Consider the following 26,481-nt stretch of genomic DNA (forward strand, 5'->3'; position numbering starts at 1 on the left):
CAACCAAATAGATCAGCTCCTTGTCACAGATACATGATCTGTCTTGAGTCCTCTAAGAAGGATGTGATACATCCTTCTTACATCCTTCTGATGACTCACCACCATTGGCTTGGTGGTGAGTCATCAGCCTTTGTCAACAGGTACCTCATCACAAGCAGACACTTTACAGGTGTGCAGTTGACATTAAAATAAAAGGTGGATGTGCTTTGTGTGACTGAATCACAATGTGGTCTCTTGTTATTATTAGGTAGTGTTTTCAGTCGGACTTGGGAACTTTTTTGAGTAAGACTTTTAAACCTCATATCACAGAAAGTTCTAGCATACCCCAAACCTGGAGGCCAGGTATTTCTTTCCTTATTTTGCAGTTCATGCTTACAGTAAATCTGGCGTGACCTGAGCCAGAGGCGAGAACATGAAAGGATATGAGACATTTCCTGCATGGCATTACATTTTTTCATGTGGGGTTGTTCATGTTTTGATAAGCAACAATGTCATATCATTATTTTCTGATAACATATGATGAATTACTCGGTTTTTAATGCATTTAATCTCATTAACTGGATATCTCTCATCATCATGTGATATCATCGCGTTATGTGTCATCATATTTACCTTTTGCGCCCTTGAGCAAATAGCACACTATGCGGGGGTTAGTAATGAGAAGTTCAGACACATTGCCTCTTGTCAGCATGGTGTGTAATGTGCAAAAATGCACAACACTGTTAGGTTCAGACTGAATGTTCTTCTCAGCGCTCAAAATTAATTTGGTATCAATTTCAAGACTTTAGTGAGTGTTTTTCCACTGGGAAACTAAATATTACTAAACTTTCTTTGCCATCTTCTCCCCCAGTGGTGATCGGGCCCAGAATAGAACTTAATGGACACCAAAGCCTGCAGGATGATCCATCATTTCCTGGCCTGCCTTGACAGCTGTTTCTATGCCTTTTTCTAATCAAGGGCCCATTAAGAGATCATTAGAATGCAAGAGAGGAAAGGAAGGGGGCGAAGTGATTGGTTCCAATTACATGCAGACTTCTATTTATTAAATGACATGGTCTTGACGAGACGTAGGTGCCCTCTACAAGGGGATGGCAGGAAAAAGGACGCCAGTTGTTGTCAGTCATGTTGTTGTTGGATGTGTCTTTACTTTAAAAAAGGCCTGTCACCACAGAGAAGCCAAAAGATGATGGTTTCTCCGTTATATTTACTAGTTGGCATTAAGTAGGTAGTTGTTGTAGGTCTTGGTGTCATGACATTAAAGGTTTATTAACGCTAAACAAAGCTTGTTTAGCTTTTAGCTCTTCTGAATAGCCACCCACATCTAATAAAGAGGTCTGCAGGTCTTGCATTAGCTGATTGGTGAAGCAGTTTAGTGTATGAAAAGCTGAGAGAGAGATTAATGACGGGGTATCACCTTCCTTTACTGACTCTCAACAGACTGACAACTTACAAGAGCTGACTGATGATCGGGGCTTTCAAGTTGGTGTTAAATGGTAAGTGGACTTTTGGAATTTTCAGGTATCTGCACTTCGCTCGAGTATTTCTTTTTTTTTCTTTTCAACTTTTTAGTTTTACTCCCTACATTTAAAAAAAAAAATATCTGTACTTTCTACTCATTACATTTTCACACTTTAGGTTCATCTATAGCGTTTATGTTCGGGAGTTAAAGTGGGCTGGAAGCTGCTGGTGACCGTAGGACGTGCTTGCAGTACTTTAGCATCTAGCTAGCTCTACTGAAGAGGAGGGAGCATGAAGCTAGTAACATTTTTTAAGTGGCAGGTAATTTCAATTTCTACGTTTCTACCAGCTTAAAAACATCAGCAAACACACAAACTTTTTGTGTGCAGTTTGTCGCACAGTGTGCTGCTAGCTGAAGGTCCAGCTGCTCTATTTCACAGGGAGAGAAAAGAGTGAGACAGATGTAGGAAGACAGACACACAGGGGAGGAAGTAAAGCGATTATATATAAAGGTAAGAACTGCGTTATAAAATGCAAATGGTCAGAGTTTGGTTTACATCAAATGCAGAGATGAATTTGCATTGAAGCAGATGAGCCTTAGATTAATTCACTGAATTCCAGCTTTATACTGTCTAGTGTAAAGACAGTATAAACAGTATAGTGTCAGTATAGGAGATTGACATCAGACATCATAGCTTTTAAAACTGCCAACATCGTTTTGAATTCAGTTGTGTAAATCCAATATTAATAGAGCACAAGGTTCATTTACCTTTGTACAAAAATTATTAGTAGGATTGTCCTTCAAGGAGCTACTCTTACTTTCATACTTTGAATACATTTCAGAGCCTGTACTTTTTCACTTTTACTTGAGTAAAAAAGTATGTCAACTTTTAATGGAGTATTTTTAACTCAGGTGTCTGTACTTCTACTTAAGTAAAGAAAGTCTGTACTTTTGCCACCTCTTTTCTACTCTACCTGAGCACTCAAAGCACTTTTTGGGGGATGACAAACAGCTAAAGCTTCATATTTTAAACCCAATCTACATATTAATATTCTTATGACTCACAAGAACTCATATTTTACAAGAATTAAGGTAGCAATTTACTCTGACATAGGGAAATTAATCAGTGTTGTATTCTTCTTGTATAATCTTTTCTTAAACATCAGATTTTATCTTTGATGTTTAAGGAACATAAATAACTGATTTAGCTAATAAACAAATGAGCTTTGTGTGAGTAGAGTTTAAAGTTATATTCATTAAAAATACTAATATAAAAGTGTCTGAGATTTATCCAGCAACACAATCCTATAACTGCATATGTATAGAAATAACAAATGGTTTACAGTGTACATTAAAAGTACAGGTCATCGAGAATCAATAGATTATCGGCAACCGATCAGTTCAGGCAAAAACAAAACATCGGGTCACTAGGGAATAAATTGTATTCACTCACCAGTTGGTAGGTGCCTGCTGTAGTTCGATGGCTTTCCTGAGCTGGTTCCACACCAGAAACCACTTTGTGATTACTTTGGTCGCTAGCAACTTGATGTGGTTGTTCATAGTGTGCCTTTAAGATACCATACTGTCTGTAAACAGTTGCCCAATGGTTGGCAAGCTGTAGTGAAAGTTGAAAAAGTGCAACGTAAAAAGGTAAACAGGGAATGTTTGCCTTCAGAGTAAATGTTGTGCCTTACTGCTGCAACCGAGAAATAAAAAAAAAAAAAAAAGTACATCTTTTAATTTGAGGGCAAAACTTTTCCATTTGAACTATTGGTGAGTGCAGCAATCTACTTGCATCCAAAGATTTTTTGGTGCAGCACAGTATACCTCTCTCAACTTCGCCACCAGTTTCACCTAACAACTGCCACAACTCATACTCCCTATTAATCTGTGGTTGCTTGGTACGTCTGACAACCACTTGCTGGTATGCTTACTGGTCTCTAGGCCTGTGTGACTTAGGCCTAATGCAAAATGGCAAAGATCAATTTAATTCAGCTAAATGGACTTTTATTTGGGTTCAAAGCACTTTACAGGCATAAAAAAATCACTTATTAAAGCAGAAATTTATACAAACATAAAACCCATCAGAAATACATACCTACAGAAACGGGCACACAGACATGTAAATAATACATAATAAAACATAAAATCATGTCAAACAAAAACAGAGAAATATGAAAACAATCTTGGAAGTAACAGAAGCCGAAGGTCAATATGATATTGATGAAAAATATATGGATAAGCTCTGCATCTACCAGATTTTTAAATGTGGCTGAACCCAGTTGCTTTAGTTGTATTAATTGTAAGGACTGTTTAAATGCCAGATTAAAAGTTTCTTGTTTCAGAGTTTGGGGCCGTACATTAGGAAGGCTGCATCCCCAATCCCCAAGAATATCAAGCTATTTATAGCATTATCTTTGTTAAACATCTTTTTTTCTCCTCATTCTTTTTCATACTATTAACACATATTGCTTTATGTCTTATATCTGTAACTAACTGGCAACTCATACACGCTCTCTTGTGTAAAAAGACAAACTATTTTTGCAGTCTTTTAATAGCTGAAAGTTTACTTTCTCTCTCTATTATCTCACGAGGATAATGAGAACCTTTAATGAAGGACCTTGAAGATCAGAGTGCAGAGTTATTAGCTATGAGGCATGGATGCATTTCAATAGACCCAGTTAACTCTCTGCACCTTATCAGAAAAGACATAATTAGAAAACAGATGGCTGCATCTGAGATTGGAGGGATGTTGTGCTGTTATGTTCAAATATCTTTTTGGTGGTGTAATTTCTTCAAATAAGTTTTTTCCTCTTTTTGTTGCATCTCTCCAAACTAGAATTTTGCATTGCTTGGTTATACAAAAGATAAATTAGCTGAACATGACTCAAAATAAATTCTTAAAGACTGCTTTGCAAACAAAATATCAGAGATATTGAGATCTCTATTAAATACTTTAACAAGGAAGTTTAAGGTCATAAATTGAGTTTCAGCATTTTTATTTTTATTTTTTTAAGGCTAAGCTGTAAAGGCTTGATGGGGCATTATCATCACTGTGGGGGCAGCATGAACACCAAGTCTGTGAATGCAGTAACTCTTGAAAGAGACAACACAGGATTTTGAAACCAATACCATAGATGAAACTACTAAAAATCTCAGGCGAGTTTGAATCCCAGTGACCTTGAGGTCAAGTTTTTTTGAAATCTTATGAACGTGATAACTCAAGAACGAGGGGATGTAGGACTTTCAAATTAATGCTATAGGTGCATTTACTACAAATCTCAGTCAAGTTGCAATCCCAGTAACCTTGACATCAAGGTCAGAGGTCAATGTTTCGGAAAATCCCTAGGATTTTCAAATATATACCATGCAATAGGTGCTTTTATTAGGAGGCTGAGGGGGAGCCATGGCATTTGTCAGATTTTTTTTTTTATAATATTGTAATTTATATGAAAAATAATAAGAAAAAAAAAATAATTGTAATGAAGGTATTTGTTTCTGTAAATACAATCAGCCTCTGAGTTTTCTGGCAATAATTGAAATGGGCAGTTATTTATGCAACTGTCTAACATGGTTGCCTGCGTGTTGTCTTAACTTAAGTGGCCCAGGTAGTCAGTCTGTCAGTATATTCATTGATCCAGGGGAGGCACACTCCCTCGACACTCTCTGAAACTCTGTGGGTGCAGAAGCATTGGGTTCATCCAAACTGCTATTCCCCATTGTAAGTTCCTTTATAGCTGTAAGACTCGAAGGTTTGCCCTGAGATCTCCTATTCAATCTTGTCAGGGCTTGAAAGTGGAGAAAGACGTCTTTCTGACAGACAAACTGCTGCTTGTTACAGCTCCTAGTTTCTTTTATACATCTGTCCAAAGAGGAGCCAGATGGGGAGATGCGGGGCATGAGCTTGAAAGCTTGACAATATGCTCTACGACATGACTTTCTAAACACAACAGACAGAAAAACCCTAATTTCTCAAAGACTTTTTGAAACACCGCGGCTACAGTTTAAAATCCTCTTGTTTGCTTTCCTCACTTCCTCACTGTTCCACACCCTGGTTTGTTCTCGTGTAGGTTGTTGTCCTGCTTTATTTTATGTTCTGGGTGTCACCCAGTTTCTTTGTCTCTCGACTAACCACTTACTATAACACACAAGATCCTTTCACATTCATTTCATTGTTGTTGGTCTACTTTAGTTTCTTTTCTTTCTTTTAACTTTGTTGGAGCAATCTGTTACTCCACTTATTAATCAACCAAAGAACCCGGTAGAGTTTTGAATCATTTGAAAGCCTTGCTCACCTTTGTACACCCTAATTGGAAAACTACAATTGTTTTTAATTATTTGTCGTTCCCTAAGGAACAAGATCCCTAAGGAAATTATGTAAATTTAAACCTGAACCTTACTTGGTGTTTCCATTTAAATTCTCGGAATTTTGATCTAATTTAGTGCTCACTTCAGATAAAATGGTTATAGTATGTGATTTTTACATCCATGTAAATGCTGAAAACAACAGCCTCAACACTGCATTTAATCTATTATTAGACTCAGTTGGCTTCTCTCAAAATGTAAATGAGCCCACCCACCACTTTAAATAAGCTCTGGATTTTGTTCTGACATATGGCATAGAAACTGAACATTTAGCTGTATTACCTGAAAACCCTCTTTTGTCTGATCATTTCTTAATAACACAGCAGTGGGGAATAAATCTCATTGCAGTAGACGTGTTACCGAAAGTGCTGTAACTAATGTATGTAATTCCTCCACTTTTATCTTCAATGCCAGTAGAGTGCAGAGCAGCTACCTAAACTCTACTCGCACAGAGGTCAATTATCTTGTTAACAGTGTTAAATCGTCACTTCATACAACTCTGGCTACTGTGGTTTCTCTGAAAAAGAAAGCCTTAAATCAGAAGACCCTTAAAGCAGAACACCTTTAGTCTGGAGAGGAAATAGCATTGCACTAATTTAAAAGATCTTTGTTTAGCCTGGAAAAAGAATGTGTTGGCCTATAAAAAGCCCTCTGTAAAGCCAGGACTTACTGTTCATTACTGTTTGAAAGGAAATTGGAACAACCTCAGGTTTTCAGCACTTTAGCCAGTCAGCCAGGCTGACAGAGTCAGAGCTCTGATGACCCAAGCATTCCTTTAATAAGAACTAGTAATGACTTCATGAATCTCTTTTCCAAATAAAAATTAAACCAGAACATAAAAAAATATACATAATGATCTTACAGATGGATCATTATGTACAGCAACTTTGAATACTTCAGATATTTATTTAGGCTCTCCGATTGATCTTCCTGAGTTAACTTTAGTAATTACCTTCTCAAGATCATCAGCATATCTACTAGATTCTATTCTGACAAGACTGCTCAGCGTAGCCCTACCATTAATTAACACTTTGATCTTGAATATCATCAATCTATCTTTAAACGCCATAAGTCTTTAAGGTTGTGGTAATTAAATCATTACTTAACATGGCATTGCTTAACCTAGATTTCTTAGCTAATTTCAAAAGTTCTTGAAAGCGTAGTTGTAGAATAGTTATAGTAGTATAGTAGTCATATTTACTCCTCTGCAGATTTGAATAATATCTATCTAATATAGATTACAGTTTGTCATGTAAATGGGGAGAATTCCTTACACATTAAGGTTAATTATGGATGCTTCCCTTAAGCTTCTCTTGCTTGGGTCTCTGTTAAATCCAGAATCAAATTAAAAATCCTTTCCCTCACATACTAGGTTTTGAATTCTAATCACCCATCTAATTTTAAAGACCTCATGGTACCATATCACCCCAGTAGAGCACTTTGCTCTCAGACTGCTGGCTTGCTTGTGATTCCCAGGATGATTAATAGTAGAGGGGGGTAGAGCGTTCAGCTTTCAGGCCTCTCTTCTGTGGAACCAGCTTCCAGTTTAGCTTCAGGAGAAAGACACTCTCTTTACTTTTAAGATTAGTCTTAAAACTTTGATAAAGCTTATAGTAAGGGCTTGATAAAGTGAGCCTGAACTCTCCCTTAATTTTGCCTGGTTCAAAACTAAGGGGGCTGCTATGATGCATTAAGCGTTTCTTCTTCGCTACCTCATTTAACTCTTTGTGTTTATACACCACCCTGCATTTAATCATTAGTAGTTATTAAACTCTGTTTCTCTTCCACAGCATGTTTTTGTCCTGTCTCCCTTCCCTAAACACCAACCAATCATGGCAGATAGCCGCTCCTACTTGATGCTGTTTCTGCTGGAGTTTTCTTCTTGTTAAAACACTACGCTGTCGTGAAGTGCTTGCTCAGAGGGTCATCTGATTGTTGGGGTTTTCTCTGTATTGTTGTAGTGTCTTTATCTTACAATATAAATCACTTTGAGGGACTATTATTGTGATTGGTGCTATATAAATAAAACTGAATAAAATTGAATTGCTTTTTCAGCTCCAGCACTCCACTAATGTTAAACAATATCTGCTTTTCCCTTTGTTTATGTATCAGACCTATTCTCTCTTCAAAGACTGATGAACCTAATCATATATATGTTAAGGGCAGAGCAGGAGCCCTGTGCTCATTCAGATGCTTGTATTTGGATGAAGAGAGTCGCAGAATACCCAAGGGCTGTGAACTCCATTGCACAAAATACTTTGTGTCTACTTGTTTGCGCAGAACAGCGAAGCAAAATTCAACCTTAGCTATCAGCATCATCCACGAATGCAGGAGTTATATTTTCCCTTTAAAAATAAAGTAAAACACAGTTCTAGTTTTATAAAAGATACAAGATAAGCAAAAAAGCCCTCATGGGGAAGCTGTCTGGACAACCTGGCATTATCTTTGACTTTTAAAACCCATAATCTGCTGCACAATCTGTCACATTAGACAGTATCACTTCTTTGTTTCCATGTAGCTGTCGAGGTGCTTTACTTCTGTCACGCATTTCCAGGAGCTTTGAATAAAAGTAATTTCTACCAGGCAGCATGGTCATAAATCTAAGCTTCTGACATGTTCATAATGTAAGTTTGTGTCAATATCGTGTCTCAGGATGTATTGATTTAATTGTGTGGTTATTTTTCATAGTGCGTGTTTGTAAAAAATGTTGTCACTGTCCTACAAAGTGCACTCTGCAAATTGTGTTTCCATGATATATGAAGCTGCTCCTTTTGTCATATTGAGGGCATTGTTTTTTTGTTACTGATGCAACTTTGAAATTAGATTTGCCACTCCTAATTTGGCTTTGAAACCTGTATATTACATTGAATTATTTATCATATCTTGACATGACCTGCAAAATATAATTAATTTCATTTTGTCCACTTAAGCTGACCCCCCCCCCCTCGGCCAAAACTAATAGTAATTACAATGAATCTGTTATTTTGCTTAGATATTTCAGACTTGTTTTGAGTGAAGCATTGCATATCACTTACTTTTTTCTTTGTTTCCTGTTTATAGGTCAGCCTTTCATTGGAAAATATCTTATTAGCATATCTGGTAACAATTGTATAACTAAACTAACAATGGACTGAGATGCGCACAAAAGCTTGTACTGTATCATGTCCTGAAGTTAGCTACACTTTTCCCCTTTTCAGTTTGAACAGTGAATCGAAGGATCATTTTCTTTCTTAGCTACTTGGAAAAAAACAAACCAAAACAATGGACTCTCATTTTAGGCTACAGATACAGTTGCCAACAATGCTGTGCATTTTTTGTATACAAATTCAAATTACAATCAAAATTGGGTCAGCCTTTCTTAGATTCTTTAGGCTATAATTTAAACTAGCTCCTCTGAGCATGTCTTCTAACCACTTAACCATTTAATGACATTTCTATTCTCGGTGTGCAGTCTGTTGCTAAATCGGTGCCACTTGTGATTTTCAACAGGAAACTGTTTTTTAAACGGTTAAGCACGGGACTTTTACAGCATGTCCACCCAGGCAGAAGTAGAAAAACAAAGCTACTTTATCATCATTAGTTGACTGAAAACATGCACTTAGCAACAGGCTGTTGAGTTGTACTTTGGATTCTTTGCAACATCCACATCTCTTTATTACCTGATGAGGTCAATGTGTACGGCACGTTGCAAGAACTTTCAGTATGTTACAAAACAGGTGCAAATTTATTTCGCTGGCATGCTTTTATCACATTACATAAGCACTGTCTAACCAGAGTTTTGGTTAGTGAATGCCAATTAATCAAAACATTTCTTAAAAGTTGGAATTCAGAATATGTTCAGAATTTTCCCCAATCAATGTTGCATAATACAGTACTATGTCTCTGCTATACTCACACTGGAACGGTTTCTAAGGAAGTTTGCCAGTATATAGACATTTAAATAATTTCCAGTAATAACTCAAAACTGAAAATGACACTTTAACAAATTTTACTGTAGAACATGTTACTCAATGGTTGTTATTAAACTCTTATCTCTTAATGCTACTCAGACTTGCAAAGATGAATTTCCAACATAAAGAGTAAGTAGAAATTTACAAAGTGTTAATAAAGAATACAGGCAGGTTATGTATCATCAGACAGATGTCTAAAATGTGCTGTACAAAGTTCACATGTGACTCACATCACATGGTTTCAACACACCTGACATTATTACTTTATAGGTGTATATAAAAGTCTGCATTGACGCTATTAAAAGCCTCAGTGTTATCTACATGGCGTGGGCTGAAACCAGCGCCAGCTTCTAATATATGTGACGCCGTCTGTTTCCTTCTGCTGGAAGAACAGCAAACATTGAGTTCGTAAACACTGCGAGTTACAGAAAAAAAATGTATTTTTATATACATAAACGTAGCCATTTCATGAATTTTACATCTCTGTTAACACTGAAACATGCTGATGAGAAAAGAAATGTAATATATTGTTGCCCTGCAGACATTCAGTCATTTTACTCCCATTTTAAACACCTCAATATGTGACAATAAGTGTCGGGCTCAGTCTGCTGCTGTGTTCAGCCACTGTGCAATCACATTTGTTTTCCCATCTAATCTTTAAGGCTGACTATCCACATTGTAATTTAAAAGTGACCAGACTGGATTTGTGTATTTAGGGATTGCATTAAGTTGCAACAACATGTTGTCATAGCGATAACACACGAACATGCATGCTCATCTGCGTCATTAGTGTTTTGGGAGTTATTAATAGTGTTCAACTTTTTTGTTGTTGCCCTTTATACCATATTTCACATTCTTTGTAAATTCACTGACTGAGAAATGAGATGTTTGTTGACATCTTTTCACTTAACTTTACACATTACACAATAACATATTCAGAACAGATGTTATCAGTTAGGAAGGAGGTAAAGTTTGGCTGTTTAACCTCATATAAAATGCTAATTATGTTTTTAAAAAAAGTGGCTAAAAAGTGGCAGAATTTATAACAGCAAATGCATCCGGCTTTTAAAGCTGGTTTCTACCAATATTTTGCAATTGTCAGACAATAAATAAAAATAGATACAAAAAGCACAATATGCCACACATAGGAGTGAAATGTACTTAACAATTCAGAGGCAGTTCTTCATCTTGAACAACACAGCGTGTTGCTAACCCATCCATCTACTGGGGTTCTGCCTCCAAAGCACCTGTCAGTCCTCCCGTCAAAAATAACCAAAATGCTACTGAGAAATGTTCTCTACAGTTATTCAAGGACCACGATGGCTGGGTGGGGGTTAGGAGACAATCAAAGTCTATTATTCTTGGATTCTTATTGTCCAACTTCCCAGGAAAATTGGTCTTGATTTCTGTAGTTCCCCCTGGTCTTCAACTTCCTCATCATCATCTTCTTCCATTTTGGAGCCATTGCAGGTCCACATGTAGCCTGTCCTTCTGCAACTGTCTATAATAGAAGGTTCATTACATAATTTAGGCATCCAGTTTTCTTTGTATCCTGATTCAAATGAGACATCACTGGATAGTGTAGTCTCACATTCCTTGTCAGAATCTGGAATAAGTGGTTGAGATGGAGGAAAATGGGTGTTGCAGTATGAGTGGGTCGGTGTCGTTGCAGTGCTATCATCACATCCAGAATCGGACCACTCTGAGCTATTTAAGCTGAGCAAAGAAGCTAATGATGACTCATCCTTAGAGGGTATGAGGTCTGATAGGAGAGGTTTTCTCTCTTGGTTTGATGGGCATATTGCATCACTATTGCTGCTCTGTAACTGAAAATTGAGCAAAGGCAACACGAGTTGTCCATTGATATCCCGCACTGTGTGTAGCAGCAGCTTCCCATGTGGGTTGCTGTCACAAGAATCAGCATCAGGTAATGGTCGTGCACAGCGTGCGATCAAGTGGTGCACGACTTCTCCACGTTCAGTGACAACCTGCTGAATGTCATTATCTTCTTTAGGTAGAACAGCCACAGAACTGTAGATGTCAGAGGACTGGGCACTTGTGTCCTCGGGATTTGGAGTTCTGCGTGTTCTTGTGTCCACAGAGGAGCCAGTGTGGTCTTGCCAGGGAGGGAAAGGGATGTCCTGGGGGGAATAGCCTCCATTCCTAACTGAAGACCCATTTTTATTCATCTGGATTTTGGCATAAACTGTTTCATCCATGTGAGGGCATACCTCGACTTGAGAAATTACAAGATTTTTATCTGGATCCTGCAGTATCTTAGGCGCTCCAGAAGCGGTTGCCTCTTTCTAAAACAATAAAGCGATATGGGTCAGTCAAACACACGATTTGAACACTTGATAAAAGTATTTTTAGGTCTGCTAAGCTGTTTAGAAATCTGTAGTTAATGCTTCATTGATGCAAAAGCAAAGAGAGCATACACAGGCTACAAAAAACACCAATTACAAAACCACCATGACTCACTGCACATGCTCCTTTGACTTTACTAAAACAACACCCACAGTGTTTCATTGTTTGTATCTTAAGTTGGTGCTAAACTTTAACAAACTGAACCTGTGTGCAGTTAGTGATGTGCTAATGGAATTGATTTTCCGGTAAGACAACATTTCCTTGTGTGACAGTAAGGAAGGACACAAAGAAACAATGGCCTTACCAGTGCTTGTGTCATGCTCTTTGACTTTCCACCTTTCACATATTTGCACGTACACACAGCTGATACTATGACTAAGGCAACCACAGCAGCTGCACTCAAGAGAAGCCATCGCAGAAGCAGCCACGGATTTTCTGAAATAGAGCAAAGGTTGTTTGATAGACATATAACAGGAAACTGCTTGAGCATTTAAAAGCAGTGAGCTATAAAACTTCCCAGGGTGACGTGCATGCTTAGGAATGTTCTCAGGGAGTATCCTGACTACACTTGTCACACAGAGCACATGAATACAGACATTCCTGAATGTCAGGTATGTAGATGTATTTTCGAGATGTACTTGAATCATGGTTTACGGTAACTCCTCTAAAATATTACAGAACTGCATTTCCCCAGGAAACTTTTACTGTCATATGCAGCACTAAGGAATGTACACTGGCAAGCACAGGTGAGAACATTATCTTTGCAAGTCCAATGTGTAATCTTATCTCTTGCCTAATCGAGTTCACAATAATAAGGTAGATTTTTTTTAAAAAGATTACGTTTATAATACAGATTCACAGAATGAACAACGTGTTTATTGTGTAGCCTCATTTTCTGCTTCATTGCAGTATCACCGAGTGCCTCATCTGTGTGGTGCAGATGCAAAGGCTTTAAAAAGCGCTGATTTATAACAAACCATCTTGATTTATTACCAAACACTGCATTGCTTCCAAGTGACTGCAGTCACTTGAAGAAATTTGTGCAGTCTGATTAAAGTCAAATGTAAAAAAAAAAAAAAACAGCATTTTCAAGTATCTTAATTTTTGCATTTTCTCTGCAGCAGGTGGGCCCTTGAAAGCTTCCTATGGGGTTGTCAAGTAGCACACAATTTTCTCAAGTGAAATCAGATTTTTGCAAATATTATCAGTTTTAAGAAAAGTACACAAGTATTACATTCAAAGCTGACATCAAGTTTTGTTGTTCAAAAACAGCCCCTCATTGCTTTAATACCAACAAACAAACAACCAACATATTCATGTCTGAATAAAATGATATTTTTATGTGCGACGTTATGCTGTGGCCATTATTGTGCTAACCTGGCAGTGTTACACAGAAGGAGGCACTCTCACTGCTCGGGCGACCCCAATTAGAAGATGGTTTGTAGATAACAGTGCCGCAGTAGTTAGACTTCTTCTTTAAGTCGATGATGAACTGACCACTGTGGCTTTCAACATGCTAGAGGAAAAATACGTTCATATTAATGATAATTGTGTAGTCACAGGTCAGAGAAATCAAACACATTTTACTGTGTTTTCTGTTATAAAGTACAACAGAACTAAACATGATTTGGTGGTAAATGCTTTTTTTTTTTATAATTTAGAATATGTTCCTCAGCTTATTACTAAATTTAAAATACATCTCAGGGGCCTATTTACAATATATAGATCAGATTTTATCCAGATCAATTTCACTTCAGTTGGGATGTCATGGCATCACCCGACCGTGACTGTCATACTTGTATGGGAATAACTGGTTGTGATCACGGTGTTGACATTAGGAAAGGCGTTCACATGGAGAGAGCACTGCATAATTTGTCTCGATCCTTTTGTCTTGATCCTTACTAGGAAAATAACACTTATGCAAGGAGAGAATAATTCAGTTATGTAATTTTCTAGCAGTCCATATTTGGAAAAAAGATGGGATTTCCTGCCACTGCAGGTAATCAGTTATAAAAGAAAATAGAATCAACACTGCTGCATGTTGAGTGACTCTGAGGAAAAAATTCCTTCTTTATAACCATCTAAAATGCTTATAATGGTTGGTTTTAATGTAGCTCTTAGTTTTTTCCCTGATCATTTGCTTTGGACTCTGAGCTGATTTTTCCGATTTTTTGCCTGCATTGTCTCATTGTTTAAAAGATACTGTTTAAACTCAACGCTATTTTTATACATTTGAACGCTTCAAGCTTAAAAAAAAAAAAAAAATGTTTCCAGCCAACAACATTAATTTCTCTATGCTTATTAGCAGGTGAGCTTTTTATTTACTACATACCTGTGTGAAAAAACATTTTGGTACATACGTAAAATAAACAAACAAACAAAAACCCCCTGATAAGCGGAGTCCACCTGACAAAAGGATGCAGCCGATAAAAATACAGAGATGCGGTTAAGTCCAGTACATCATGTTGTATTTTCTTTTCCTTTCAGACACATGAAACATAAATATCTCTCTCTAACACTTCCTAGTGTTTGTGTGTACTTATTCATGAGTCATTAGTCCTTAATAAAATATGGCAGTGCAGTGTAAAACACAAACATTATAATTGGTGCTGTCAACGTTAATCTCGTTAAAATGATGTTAACGCCATAACTGCATTAACGCAGCAAATCTCAATTAACGAGTTACCGCGGATCGCCGCTGACAGCACGCTGACAGCACTATTTATAATATGTCGTGGATTACTCATTTACACTATGCCTAACTTTCCTCTGATCAGTTAATTGTTGTGTTTGTAGCTTTCCAAAAACCTGTTACCAACAGGGAAGTTGCAGATGTGTCCTCTGGTGGACAGACTATGCAAAAACACCCATAATGCACTTGAAGGCTGTTTCTTTACTCTTATCAGGTGTTATAAATGCTGATATCAATAAATGGCTAATATTAGCCGATATATATTAGTTGGGCTCAAATAATAAGAATTACCAGAGTTTGCTGAGCTTTTTTTAATGTGTGTAGACTGGTTCACTGTTCTTACTGATACATACGGTTGTTGTCATCAGCAAACAGAGGTAGATTAAATGACTATATTTTTTAACTTACTATAATTTTGGATTTAATTGTGACATATTATACACAATACATAGATAATATGTAGATATGCACAGTATGTTTTATATTGTAAATTCAGACTCACCATTGCAGCCCCATCTGGATAGTTTAAATTCAAAATATAGATAAATTTAGTCTCGGATGGCACTTTTCTGCCGTTAATGATGATGTCTGCAATGGAGACTCCATTTGGTCCCACAGGCAAGGTGGCATTAACAAACAGAGATGACTCTGTTGTGGATGTAGACAAGATGGGTGGACCCAAAATGGCTATGGAGAAAAGATGAAGATGGAAAAAAAAAAAGATGAATAGATGAATATTGCGCTATAATAGATCTTACTATAAGATGCAAGGAAATGTATGATTGAGTATGGATATTCTTACTGTGTTCTGAAGGTTTAAACCTTGTCTTGGTGGAACCGTGAGTTCTACCATTAACCAACACCTTAGCCTGGTAATAAACATCATAAACTGAGGGCGTTTCTGCCGTCAGGTCACAGTACAGGGCGGTGATATTCTGACACTCGTCTTTTATCTTGTATGACTGATCGCTATCGTCACTGTAAAGAGAGTAGTACAATATAATCAGATTTTGGTAGCAAAGTATATTAATAATGATTAATGATAATCCCTGTGTAGCATAAGAAGTTGTGAAAACCAGCATTGGAGCACTGAAAATATTATGCGCCTCAAATGGCTGCACTGAATTCTCCATAATCATTTTACCACGCACAAGTTTTTTTTATTTGAGAGAGACAAATGAGCATTTTGTATTAATAAGAAACCATTATCCTGCAGGCATGCTAGTCTTTCTCTGCAGCTAAAATGAAGCTGAAAATCACTCCAGAAATTCCAAGTGACAGTAGCTGGGAGAAAAGTCAATTGGATAGGGGGAGCACTTGACATTTGTCTAAGAAACTACATCATGATTAATTGGACAAGATGACATTTCCACTTTGTGGAGGCTGTTTGTAGAGACTGATTGAAAAGAAGAAAAAAAATCAGCTTGTAAGCTTCATGAGTATTGCAGCTCTCTTTAGTGACGAAAGCAGCATAGAAACACGTAGGCTGCTAATCACTTGTAACAGGCCTTATTCTTTGGAGATATTTAGACGTTCTTTAGTTTTCTAAGCCACACAACAGCATGATAAACTTGACTAACTATGGGATTTTTGAGGCACATTGTGAGCTACTGTGTTTTTATAAACACACATATAGGGAAGAAGAGAAAGGGGGGGGAAAAGAGGTGGTGAGGGAAAACAGAGGGGCCTCTTCTCTTTGCAAAATAGAATTTCTAGATCCTGAAGGATAAGAATGGCAATTTTCTATATTTTTGTATGAAGAGATCCGATCTCAAATCTCCAAAAACTGTCATCAAAAATGTATGCATCTTTAGAAAAGGCTAAATAAGGCCTGAAATCAGCTTAGATTTTATCAGGATTTACTCAGAGTAATTGAATATTTGTTTTTGTTTTTGCCTCTGCAGATCTGGCACGCAGCAGAGAATTTGCAGCAGTAGCCTATATGTGAGGTCAGAAACAGAACAGTATTTTTCCTCTGCAGTGGGGCAGTTCATGGAAGGCCCATTAACAGTGGGTGACTGTGGCACTTTTAGTCTTTTTAAATGTCTTTAGTAATCATACAGAAATGATAAAACATACAATTAAGATTATTTTACACATGTCATGTTAACAGAGGACTTTTCTAAAAATCAGCTAGGTTTTGTCCAGCATGTCATACCTGCCATTGCAACACCACATCTATACACAACCCTAAACCATGTGGCGCCCAGGCAGGTGTTCTTAATTTGTTGACAAGTGGCATTATGAATTTTCCCGTACAGTTTGTAACGAGACACCAGCAAAAAAAGTGTGTTTGCATTGGCCCCTATATCAGAGCAGCAGTGCAGGGAAAGTACAGCTGTCATATAATCTTTCATCAGTCATCCTGGTCTTACCTCCTGTATTTGACACTATAGAGTAACCTTTGCCCTGGAAAACCACTCTTTGCAGGATCCCAGTGGAGTATGTTATGGAAGTTCCTAGAGTTAAATTGCACTGTGACATTGCCAGTTGAGGATTCTGTAAAGACGAAGGGAAAAGTCTGTCAGTCTTTTGCTACAAATAATAATCCTTTATTTGAATAAGTGATTCCTTTCGATAGTATTTTTAAAACCAATAAATTCAAAATGAGACATTTCTGTTGCTTTTTCTTACATGTTGCTTTTATCTACTCGTGGAATGAACTACAGTCGGTCTAAAACCATTCGTGCCCTCAGCTAGTACAGCTGCCTGAATTTTGAACTTCAGAGAATAGCAGTCACTCAGTATAACTGAACTGAGCACACACTGGATTGGGACGGCTGGGAGATTATTTAAGATGGACTTTGTTTCGACGCGTGGCTGAAACTCAAGAAGATCTCGTTTCCTTTTCCAGTCATATCTTTGATACATGGATATAAAACTCGGCCATCTCCCAGGCTGTGACTCAGGAATGGGAAACCATATCCTTTACAAGCTGATTTTGGAGTCTGAATATTTTCCAAGCTAGTTTTACGATGTCAAACCATACGCACAGATTTAGTGGTTCAACAGCGCAGAGTGTATTATTATATTTGAATTTTAAAGTGCAGGAAGTTTATCGAAAGACAAGCTTGAAAGTACACAGTAAATTCAGAATTAGCTTTTTTTTTTTATTAGCAGCTCAATGTCCACTATTAAAGACTCCATTTTTTTTTTGTGATCGTTTACAATGGCCAAGGAGTTCTCGGTCACCGAAACTCTTTCATTTCAAATAAGAGGGAATAACTCTGCAATTCTGCAACTGTTTCTTTTTTATTTCTACTGTTAGAAAATAATGATCCATTTAGTGTAAGCCTGCCTCTAGTTGACACCTGTAAATAAAAGAAAATGATCCAAATTAACACGCTGTACTCACCAAAGCAGAAAAAGAGAAGCATCATAATGTTCATGAACCACATCTTCATCACTTATGTGGGCTCCAAAAAAATTCCAGGCAGTTCTGCTCTGTCTTTTAAGTAAAACCAAAAAAACACAAAAAAGGGGAAAGAAACACACACAAACACACATTTATAAAAAAAGCTACCTGATGTCAGAAATCCTCCCAAACAAAACCTGAATGAATGTGAAAAACGCTGTTAAATATTGGAGCTGAATAAGGTTTCAAAGCATTTCCCTGCCTCTGCTTTTCAACCATCTCTGATGCGTTCTGGGAAAGGAGTGGCTTTACTCAGGTGTGCAGGTGTACTGGACTTTGACTTGCCATAACTTTGTTCCTGTTTTTCTTCTTGCTGTATGTCCCACCCATTTTCTGTTTCCAGAATTACAACTTCCTTTTTTCTTCCCTCCCTCCCCACCTTGAGTCAGTCGCTCACTCTCTCCGGACTTGTCTTTCAGGTTTTCTTGGTTTACTGGAAATGATCGAGATTTGAAACTGGAAAAAACAGAAAGTGAAAGAAAAAAAACAGTTTGTGTGTATATGGCTCACAGACCACTGTTATATATGCTGAGACAGCCCAGTGTTGACACTGATAACACACAGTTCAGGCAATAAATACATAGATGTGTAGGTTATGTCACAGTTTCTGTAATTGTAGTACTATCTGATTCAGAAAGCTGTGGGATATGTGGTTTGTTTTGTGCTGTGGAATTCTACCTGTTTTGGAGTTTACAATGAAAAGATTAAGGAACAATGCCCAGTGGTTACAAGATACTGGCTCATACACACAGATCATCTGCCAGTAGGCTTGGTTGATACTAGAAACTCATCTTTCTTTTGTTCTTTGCATGATTCACAGTTACATATAAACCTTACTTATAGGCGTTGGACCCTCTTAGTTAATTCAATGTGATTCTAACGACTCTACCTTTGAGGCAGGCTTTGCTTGCTTTAAAACAGCTTTCTTGTGATTGGCTGCTCCTTCGTTACAGAAGTCTTCCCTCACACATATACATCACATACATATATAGACGCGTATGCCCATCCATCCATCCATCCAAAAATCGTTTTAATTAGATATTATCTTTATATAGATTGCTTATAGGTATTATTTGTTTGTTTGTTTTTATTTGAAACATTGCATAAGATTATCTGAAATTATTTGCATCCTGAAAAATAAAATGGCATGTCATCTTTTCAGCCTGCAAAGTTGTGATTGGTGATGTACTGTAGCAAAATTTTGCTGATGGTTGAAAATCTATTAAGTTCTTTTCTTGATTTTCTGACAACAACAATTATAAACAGACTGGAAGAGAGCAACATTATGAAGTAAAACAAAAGTTAGTTGTATAAGTGTACTTGATATTAAACTCTTTATGCTGTACTGTTGACATAAAATAGCTGTGCATGAAAGTCAATGGCTAAAACACAGAGAAGGAAATAGAACAGGATCACGTGAAAAAATGAATGCAACCCAAGTTCGTTGACACAGCTATCGTTTTCAAACAGTGCCCTAGTAGACTGCCTGGTTAATGTTTCTCATGGCAGAGAGTTTGATTTGTTTGAACAGGAAATACATGGGTTATATGGCTTGAATATTCTTGTCTTACACTCATCAAAAAACTGTCAGTTTGCGCTTCCTCCAGGGCTCGCTCCTGAAAAGAAGTGCATAAGCTAGGTTTAAAGCTTAATGGGCAATTCAGAGTTCAAATACCTCAGCCTAATTTTAGATTTCCATCTGGATTTATAGATACATATTAAAAAAGTGACCAAGGTTACCAAAAGATTTTATGATTTTCCGCTCACTTAAATTAATGTGTAATCTCTTGGCGACAAGCAGCATACTAAACAATTAGGCCCTTTATGACAATATATAATGAGGCAATTAAAATTTTGGAAAAAAAAAAAAACTATAGGGGCACACCTTAAGAAATTAAACATGTTCAATTTTGATAATTTTATCACATTCACTAATCTAAAGTTAATATATAAATATTTACATAATCAGGCTCCCCATGTACTCAGTGACCTCGTGGTTCCTCTTAAAGTTCTGAGTTTAGAAACACTCAGAACACTTACTGAAAATTATGAAATGTGTGTATTTTTTATATATAAATTGTTTATCTTATTGATTTTCTTGTGTTTTAAAAGCCCTACTAGGAACAAATAAAGTCAGCTTAGGTTCTTAACTTTGTGGTGTTGTCAAGTTTATGTGACATATTTGTCCCCATTCATTATCTTTTTTTAAATGAGTAGGCAGACATCCCAAAGCTGGGAGTGCCTATTGTATATAATAGGAATGCAGTTATTATGCAATATTGGATAAACGTGTTAGGCACCAGTAGCTCTCACACTCCCAAGACCTGTTTGAAGGGAAATGTAGTGTTACGTGTTGATGCGGTCATGCTTAAGTGATTTTTGCACTTTTAAGTCTACAAAAACATATATTTATTTATATAAATGTTAGATACTCATAATTTTTTCCATCCGACAGACACACTTCCGACTCACAGGATACTTACTGTTAAGGTTGTTAAAAGTACAGCTAATCTTTAATCCAGAAACACTGCAGGTCTCACGGGGAAGCAAAGTGATCACATTAAAATATTGTATGGGCTTTAGAGTCACAAGTTTCATCGTTAATTGCTCGCTTATGTGGCAAAGGGCAAATCATAATCAAATTCAACAAAACAACGAGATGACAAAGACTGACTTTGAGAGTTGGGCGTCTGAGCCTTGAGTTATGGCCGTAAGCCACAATTTAAAATGCTCCCACAATTTGAAAAGCAAAACTCATTTCTACTTGGCCTCTAACCCTCATTCTTTCCCTGTTTTAATGTGATTAGATTTTGTGATGGTGGCCTAGTTTTCTGATAAATTATGCATGCTCTTGTAATCTGTGGGTTTGTTCAATTAAAGCTAAGAAGTAAATGTCATTGTTTGGTTTTGCCTTCCCACTTTTTTTGGACTAAATGAATACATTAAAGCACTGAAACCTGGTCTTAGGAGAAAGTATATACATGTGGTGGATATGAGAATGATTTTGATATTGACATAAAGGTGATAGAATCATAAACACAGAAGCAATACCTGTAGGAAAGGCTGAAGTGTTTTATGGTGATTTGATGTTTGCCACTGAAACTAGTATAGACTATTTTGCTAGACTTCTTTACTTTAACAATAAGGTTTAAAGAAAAGTGCTAAAAGCGAACAGTTTGCTGCTGAAATACAAGCCTGAGGTCCCCCCTCAACAGAAAAGTAAACGAAATAATATTGGTCAGTAACATTAAAGTAATCCTCAAGTTGGTCTCTGACTGTCTTAAATCTTACATAAACATCTCATAAAGGTGGATCAATCTGCTTATCATTGCGTTGTTTTCAGTGGGTTATGGTCTATGACACCTTATTATTGACAACAACATTTTGGCTTTAGTGCTTCGATGCTTGCCATGACATGGGAAGGTGAAATACACAATATGCTAGCCGTGAAGAGGCTAAACAAGAAAAACAGACCGTGCAAGAGTTTACTGCCTGTCAACGTTGATGAATTACACTACAAATCAAAACTACTTTGAACAAACAAAAACACAATATAAAAGAAATATTTGCTTTGCGCAGAGATTTCAATGACTTTTTAATATAAAAACTTCTTCTTTTCTTTTTTTTTGCAGATGTTGTTGTGAAAGAATCTTTGCTTTTCCTATTGTGGGCAAATTAAATTACAACAGGAGAAACAAAAGCTTTGATGTTGTTGGACACAACCTGTGGAGGAGATGTGATGCACTTCTGTAGACTCTTGGACTTCAAGAACATCATCAATGAACCATCCTGTGCACTGTCACAGCAAATCAGATGCATCTTGTGTGTGTTATCTCACCAGCCTGTTTGAGCCACATCTTTGATCTGGTTCAATAAACGCGGGTTGAAAAGAACAGGTCCTGGCTCTGGCTCAGGTCTCATGGTGAAGAGAAGCCATGTGATTACTGTCCAGTGCCACAGAAAGATTTGCAGAAGCAAAGGTAATCATTACAAATAAGGGTTTATTTCAGAACAGACTGAATTTCTTTAAAATAACTAAATAAATAACATGTTTCATTCATTTTCTTTGTTGTTGATGATCATGATCTATCTTTGGCTTTCACTGAAAGTGGAAAAGCAGATTAAAAACCAGTGGAGTAAAAAATATATATTGAGTTCAGGATCAGAAGCATCTTTGATCAGTCAGCAGTGTCATTCATTATTTGACAAAACTGAATACACAAAGCAAATTTTCTTTCCGCTTTTCACAAGAATGCAGGCGTAAGGAAGCATTGCTTGTCCAAGAAAGCCTGACTATCCCAAAAAAGCATACTATTAAGTAAGGGGAAGACGGCCCTATTCATACTCACACATTAACACAGTCACAGGGAATGAAGGAAAATTAAAAACCAAACACAGAAGACAACTAACTAGCAAAGTAAAACAGGAAGTATGTAACAATAACTAAACTAAGAAACAGACAAAAAGTAAACTTGATACAAGTGAACAAGGGACAAGTGGGGGGGACAATGGAAAGAACTCAGGAAATGAATAAACTAATATAAACAGTAACTGGATTTAAGACCTGAAAATTGCAAATCACTGGAAAATGACAGCCTTCCCCTGATTTGCAGCTCCACCCTGTATTTTATAGTAAAAATATAAATAGCAAGTTATATAGTAGGTTTTGTTTATCTATAATTGTAGAAAATCCTTGTTTTGTCTATAGTAAGATTTCTTAGTTCTATTATAATTATTATTATTATGTTGTAGTAAGTTTGAATACTACCAATATTTCTGGCCACAGTAAATGGAGCATGAAAGTTATGTGGCACATTGCTGCCCATCCACCTCCTTTATTTATCCAGGAAGTGTCTTGAGTTACACTGTTTTATGAGAGACTTGGCCAAAGTTGCAACTTAAGATGGGCGTTGCATAGTTGCACAAAAACACATTGTGCATTTTCCGGACGGATACAATCCTCAAACACTTTTATATAATGGGTGCTACTTGCTGCTTCACTAATTCTGCTAATTCTATTTACCCCCTTTTTGCCACCTTCACCCTTTTATATTGTTCTTCCAACAGTCCCTTTTGAAAGACCTCAAGTGAAACTGATCAGCTCAAAAAAAACCTCACGCACTTGACAGATGAGCTGCACTTCTTGGATACAAAGAAAATATGTGTCTCACGCAATGTTTAAGCGAACGAATTTCTGAGAGGCAGGTCAAAAACAAACAGAGCTGCATAGTTTCCAGACACACAGATTAAGAACAAGTTCAAAAGAAATGCTAAAGATAGAAAACAGCCAGCAGGTAAATGGACCACTTCTCTTACATTAACACAGGGAATTTAAAGCAAAGTGGTAATCATTGGGAACCTAGAAGCTGATATGCTTCCATTAAAAATAATTATACACAGTAACCTTATCCAGCACAAATTGGATTAAAAAAAAATACATTCTTTGACTTCTGCATTAATGCCTTTTTTAATATATATAAAGCTCCTTTAGGCTCATCAAGAACATACGACAGAAGCTGAACAATTTAATTAACCACAACAGGCTTGAATGTATACTCTCTGAAAAACTATAGCAGAAAATAGATTCTTCTAAACAACAAACTCGCTAATGGGCAAATAATGGTTTTGTGATGTGTGCCCTTTTCGTAAATTAATGAGAATTTTTTTGTTTGTTTTAAATATAAAACTCATCTACCATGTGTCTTGAGGCGAAGACCCTTGGCTTGATTGGTAATGTGATTTGCATGGTGCATGCCTGGCCTATTGCCATGACATTATCCAAACCCATCAATTAACACTAGATCATTATAATTTTAGCAGGAGGTGGAGGTGTTTGAGTGCAGCGAGTCAAAAGGGGAAAACAGCTGGAACAGCATTAATACTTGGATGAGATGGGAATCTATTGGTGAAATGCATATAGGCCGTGGCTGCTTTATATTGCAAGCACACAATGCGTTCTGCCCTTCACAGAGTCTTATTCCAACACAGGATTGTTGATGTGGACCGGATTTCTTGATGCAGATATTATGTTGCTTGAATAATGCATTACAACCACAGATCCCTGATCATCAGCTGTCACATGAATGAGGCACATCAGAAAACCCAACAGTGGCTCTGCAATTAAAGAATAATTATAAATCGAGGTATGTTATCGTGGCAGCGCAAACACACCTGACTTTAGCCGATTAACCTGGTTTATTGGTTTTAGAGTTTTTGTATAAACTTAAACATCTAAGTTCTCGCTGCTTCTAAGAAACTCTAACATGTGATGTGTGACTCATCGGCTTTGGGAAGATATCCAGTAAAAGTTGCTTGAGCGGCGTCATTACAGAGTCTTTATTAAAGAGTCTCTATTTTTTTTGTGAGTCAGTCAGAGATTAACAAAATTATTTCATTCCTGGCGTCTCGTAGCAGACTTTGTTGTAATTACAGACAAGTTGACAGAAACTGAGCTGGCCGTGATTGGCTTTCTGTTTTAACGAAAGTATTGAAACAAAAAGAGTAGCCAGTGAGAAGTGGAGGATCACTCTGCCTAGAGGAGCAATGTGCAGTCTGTGACTACAGGAAGGCTTCAGGCCAAGCTAATACACCTTGTCCATTCAACCACGAGATGGCATTTTAGCTGGCTGACACATTCAAAATCCCGTGTTTGAGCAGGCGAGTGAAGACCAAAAGCAAAAAAAGCTCAATAGTAATACTTCACAGGCAGGTGAGGAATAATAGGTTTGAAACAATTTGAGGAGCCAGTATTACTGAGAGCAACTGGAGCAGAAGAGTGAGGTTGTATCCTTAAAGAGATGAGTCTTTTTAAAGTGCCTATGTTATGCTCATTTGCAGATTCATATGCTTTTCCAAGAGCTTTGCTTTGTTTTGCTCCCACTATTTTAAGATATGTAGATTTGTCTCTTAAACTAGTAAAAGCACACAAAACACAGTGGAAGTAAATTTTTTTAAAAAACAGAAGTTTTTCTGGGGAAACGGTAATGAGACGGAACAGCTGAGCGGCTGCACAAGTGACAGAAACAGGATTTAAGACAGTGGAAGATTCGTCAGCTTTGTGGGGGAAAGATGCAGGTATGTGTGTTTTAATCGAATCATTCATAAAATAGTGAGATACTAAGATACATATTTTACAATTTTTTTTTTAAATTATTGTCCGTAAACTCCTCTTGGCACACAGGTACATCCCCCTTATCTATTGTATATCCAATACCTTCATATCATTGCCTTATCTAGCAGCCAACTACCTTTGAGCTAAAATGACCCCATCTGTGGCACCTTATAAAACCATTTTATCGTTTTATTTCATGATAATTGAATGTAATTCATATCCACAAAACTTTGATCTATGATTGATATATTATGATGCCATCATGTTGCCTAGAAACAACCTAAGAGACTAAAATCATAGACCAAACAGCACAGTAGCATGGACATATACGAAATACTGCCATCCTGGTCCTGGTTCATTGACCCAGTAGTTTAAGTTTGGTTCTGGACTTGTTTATTTCTTTAATATAAGTTGTCTTAGTCTTTGTGTTTAGTATTCTCTTGTGCTTTGTTTTTGTAGTCCTTGGTTTTTATCTTGTTTGTTGCCCTCTCCATCCCTCGGTCCCGTTCCTTCAGCTCTGTCATGTTTGTTACTCTTCCTGGGTCTAGCCTGGGTGTCTTGAGTCCATGTACGAGTTTAGGTTTTGTAGAAGTTTCTCAAGTGCCTTTTGCTTCTTGTGTTGTATATATAAAGCTAGTAAAGAGTATCAACAACTTTATACAGTAACTAATACTAAAACTTATTTTAAACCAAGTTAAAAATAAAAAAATAGACTTAAAAAACTAACTAAGGGTATTTTTGTATTGACAAAGCTGAAACAACAAGAAGACACGCAGGAAATGTTTTTAGTTGCTGTTAACTTGGTCAAATTTTTCAGGGCAACCAGCACGAGGCAGCTTTAGTATTATGAATATTGAGGCTGGGATGTCACACAAAAATCTCAGTGTTTGTATTAAAGTACTTATTCAAAACTTGCTCTTGCTCCTGGTAAATAGCATGTATAATTAAATTGCACTGAAAATGGAAAAAAAACCCCTCAAAACTGTATTGAAAACGTAAATAAATAAATAAAATAGGAAACTAATGCAAAATTCCAAACTAGTAACTTTTTGGGGGGAGCGTTAAAGTAAAATATCAACACATTAACAGCATTTACTCAAAATTCAAAATACACAAAATGTT

General features: G+C 36.9%; 1 protein-coding gene and 1 long non-coding RNA gene across 2 annotated transcripts; one reads left to right on the forward strand and one right to left on the reverse strand.

Annotated features, from left to right (window-relative positions):
* The first annotated feature begins 1,256 nt into the window (after positions 1-1,256).
* On the forward strand, positions 1,257-22,377 carry LOC120442684. Its single transcript, XR_005614860.1, has 4 exons — positions 1,257-1,493; positions 1,636-1,779; positions 1,899-1,970; positions 21,881-22,377. It is a non-coding gene; the product is annotated as an uncharacterized LOC120442684 (long non-coding RNA).
* ifnlr1 (interferon lambda receptor 1) lies at positions 9,082-18,626 on the reverse strand. The gene is made up of 7 exons (XM_031740720.2): positions 18,189-18,626; positions 17,209-17,332; positions 15,636-15,811; positions 15,336-15,520; positions 13,519-13,657; positions 12,446-12,576; positions 9,082-12,080 (listed from the first exon to the last, which is right to left on the reverse strand). The coding sequence occupies exons 1-7, from the start codon at positions 18,235-18,237 to the stop codon at positions 11,130-11,132; spliced, it is 1,755 nt and encodes a 584-aa protein (XP_031596580.1). The 5' UTR covers positions 18,238-18,626; the 3' UTR covers positions 9,082-11,129.
* Positions 22,378-26,481: the final 4,104 nt, after the last annotated feature.

Source organism: Oreochromis aureus, linkage group 11 (genome assembly GCF_013358895.1).
Source record: "Oreochromis aureus strain Israel breed Guangdong linkage group 11, ZZ_aureus, whole genome shotgun sequence".
Classification (NCBI taxonomy): Eukaryota; Metazoa; Chordata; class Actinopteri; order Cichliformes; family Cichlidae; genus Oreochromis; species Oreochromis aureus.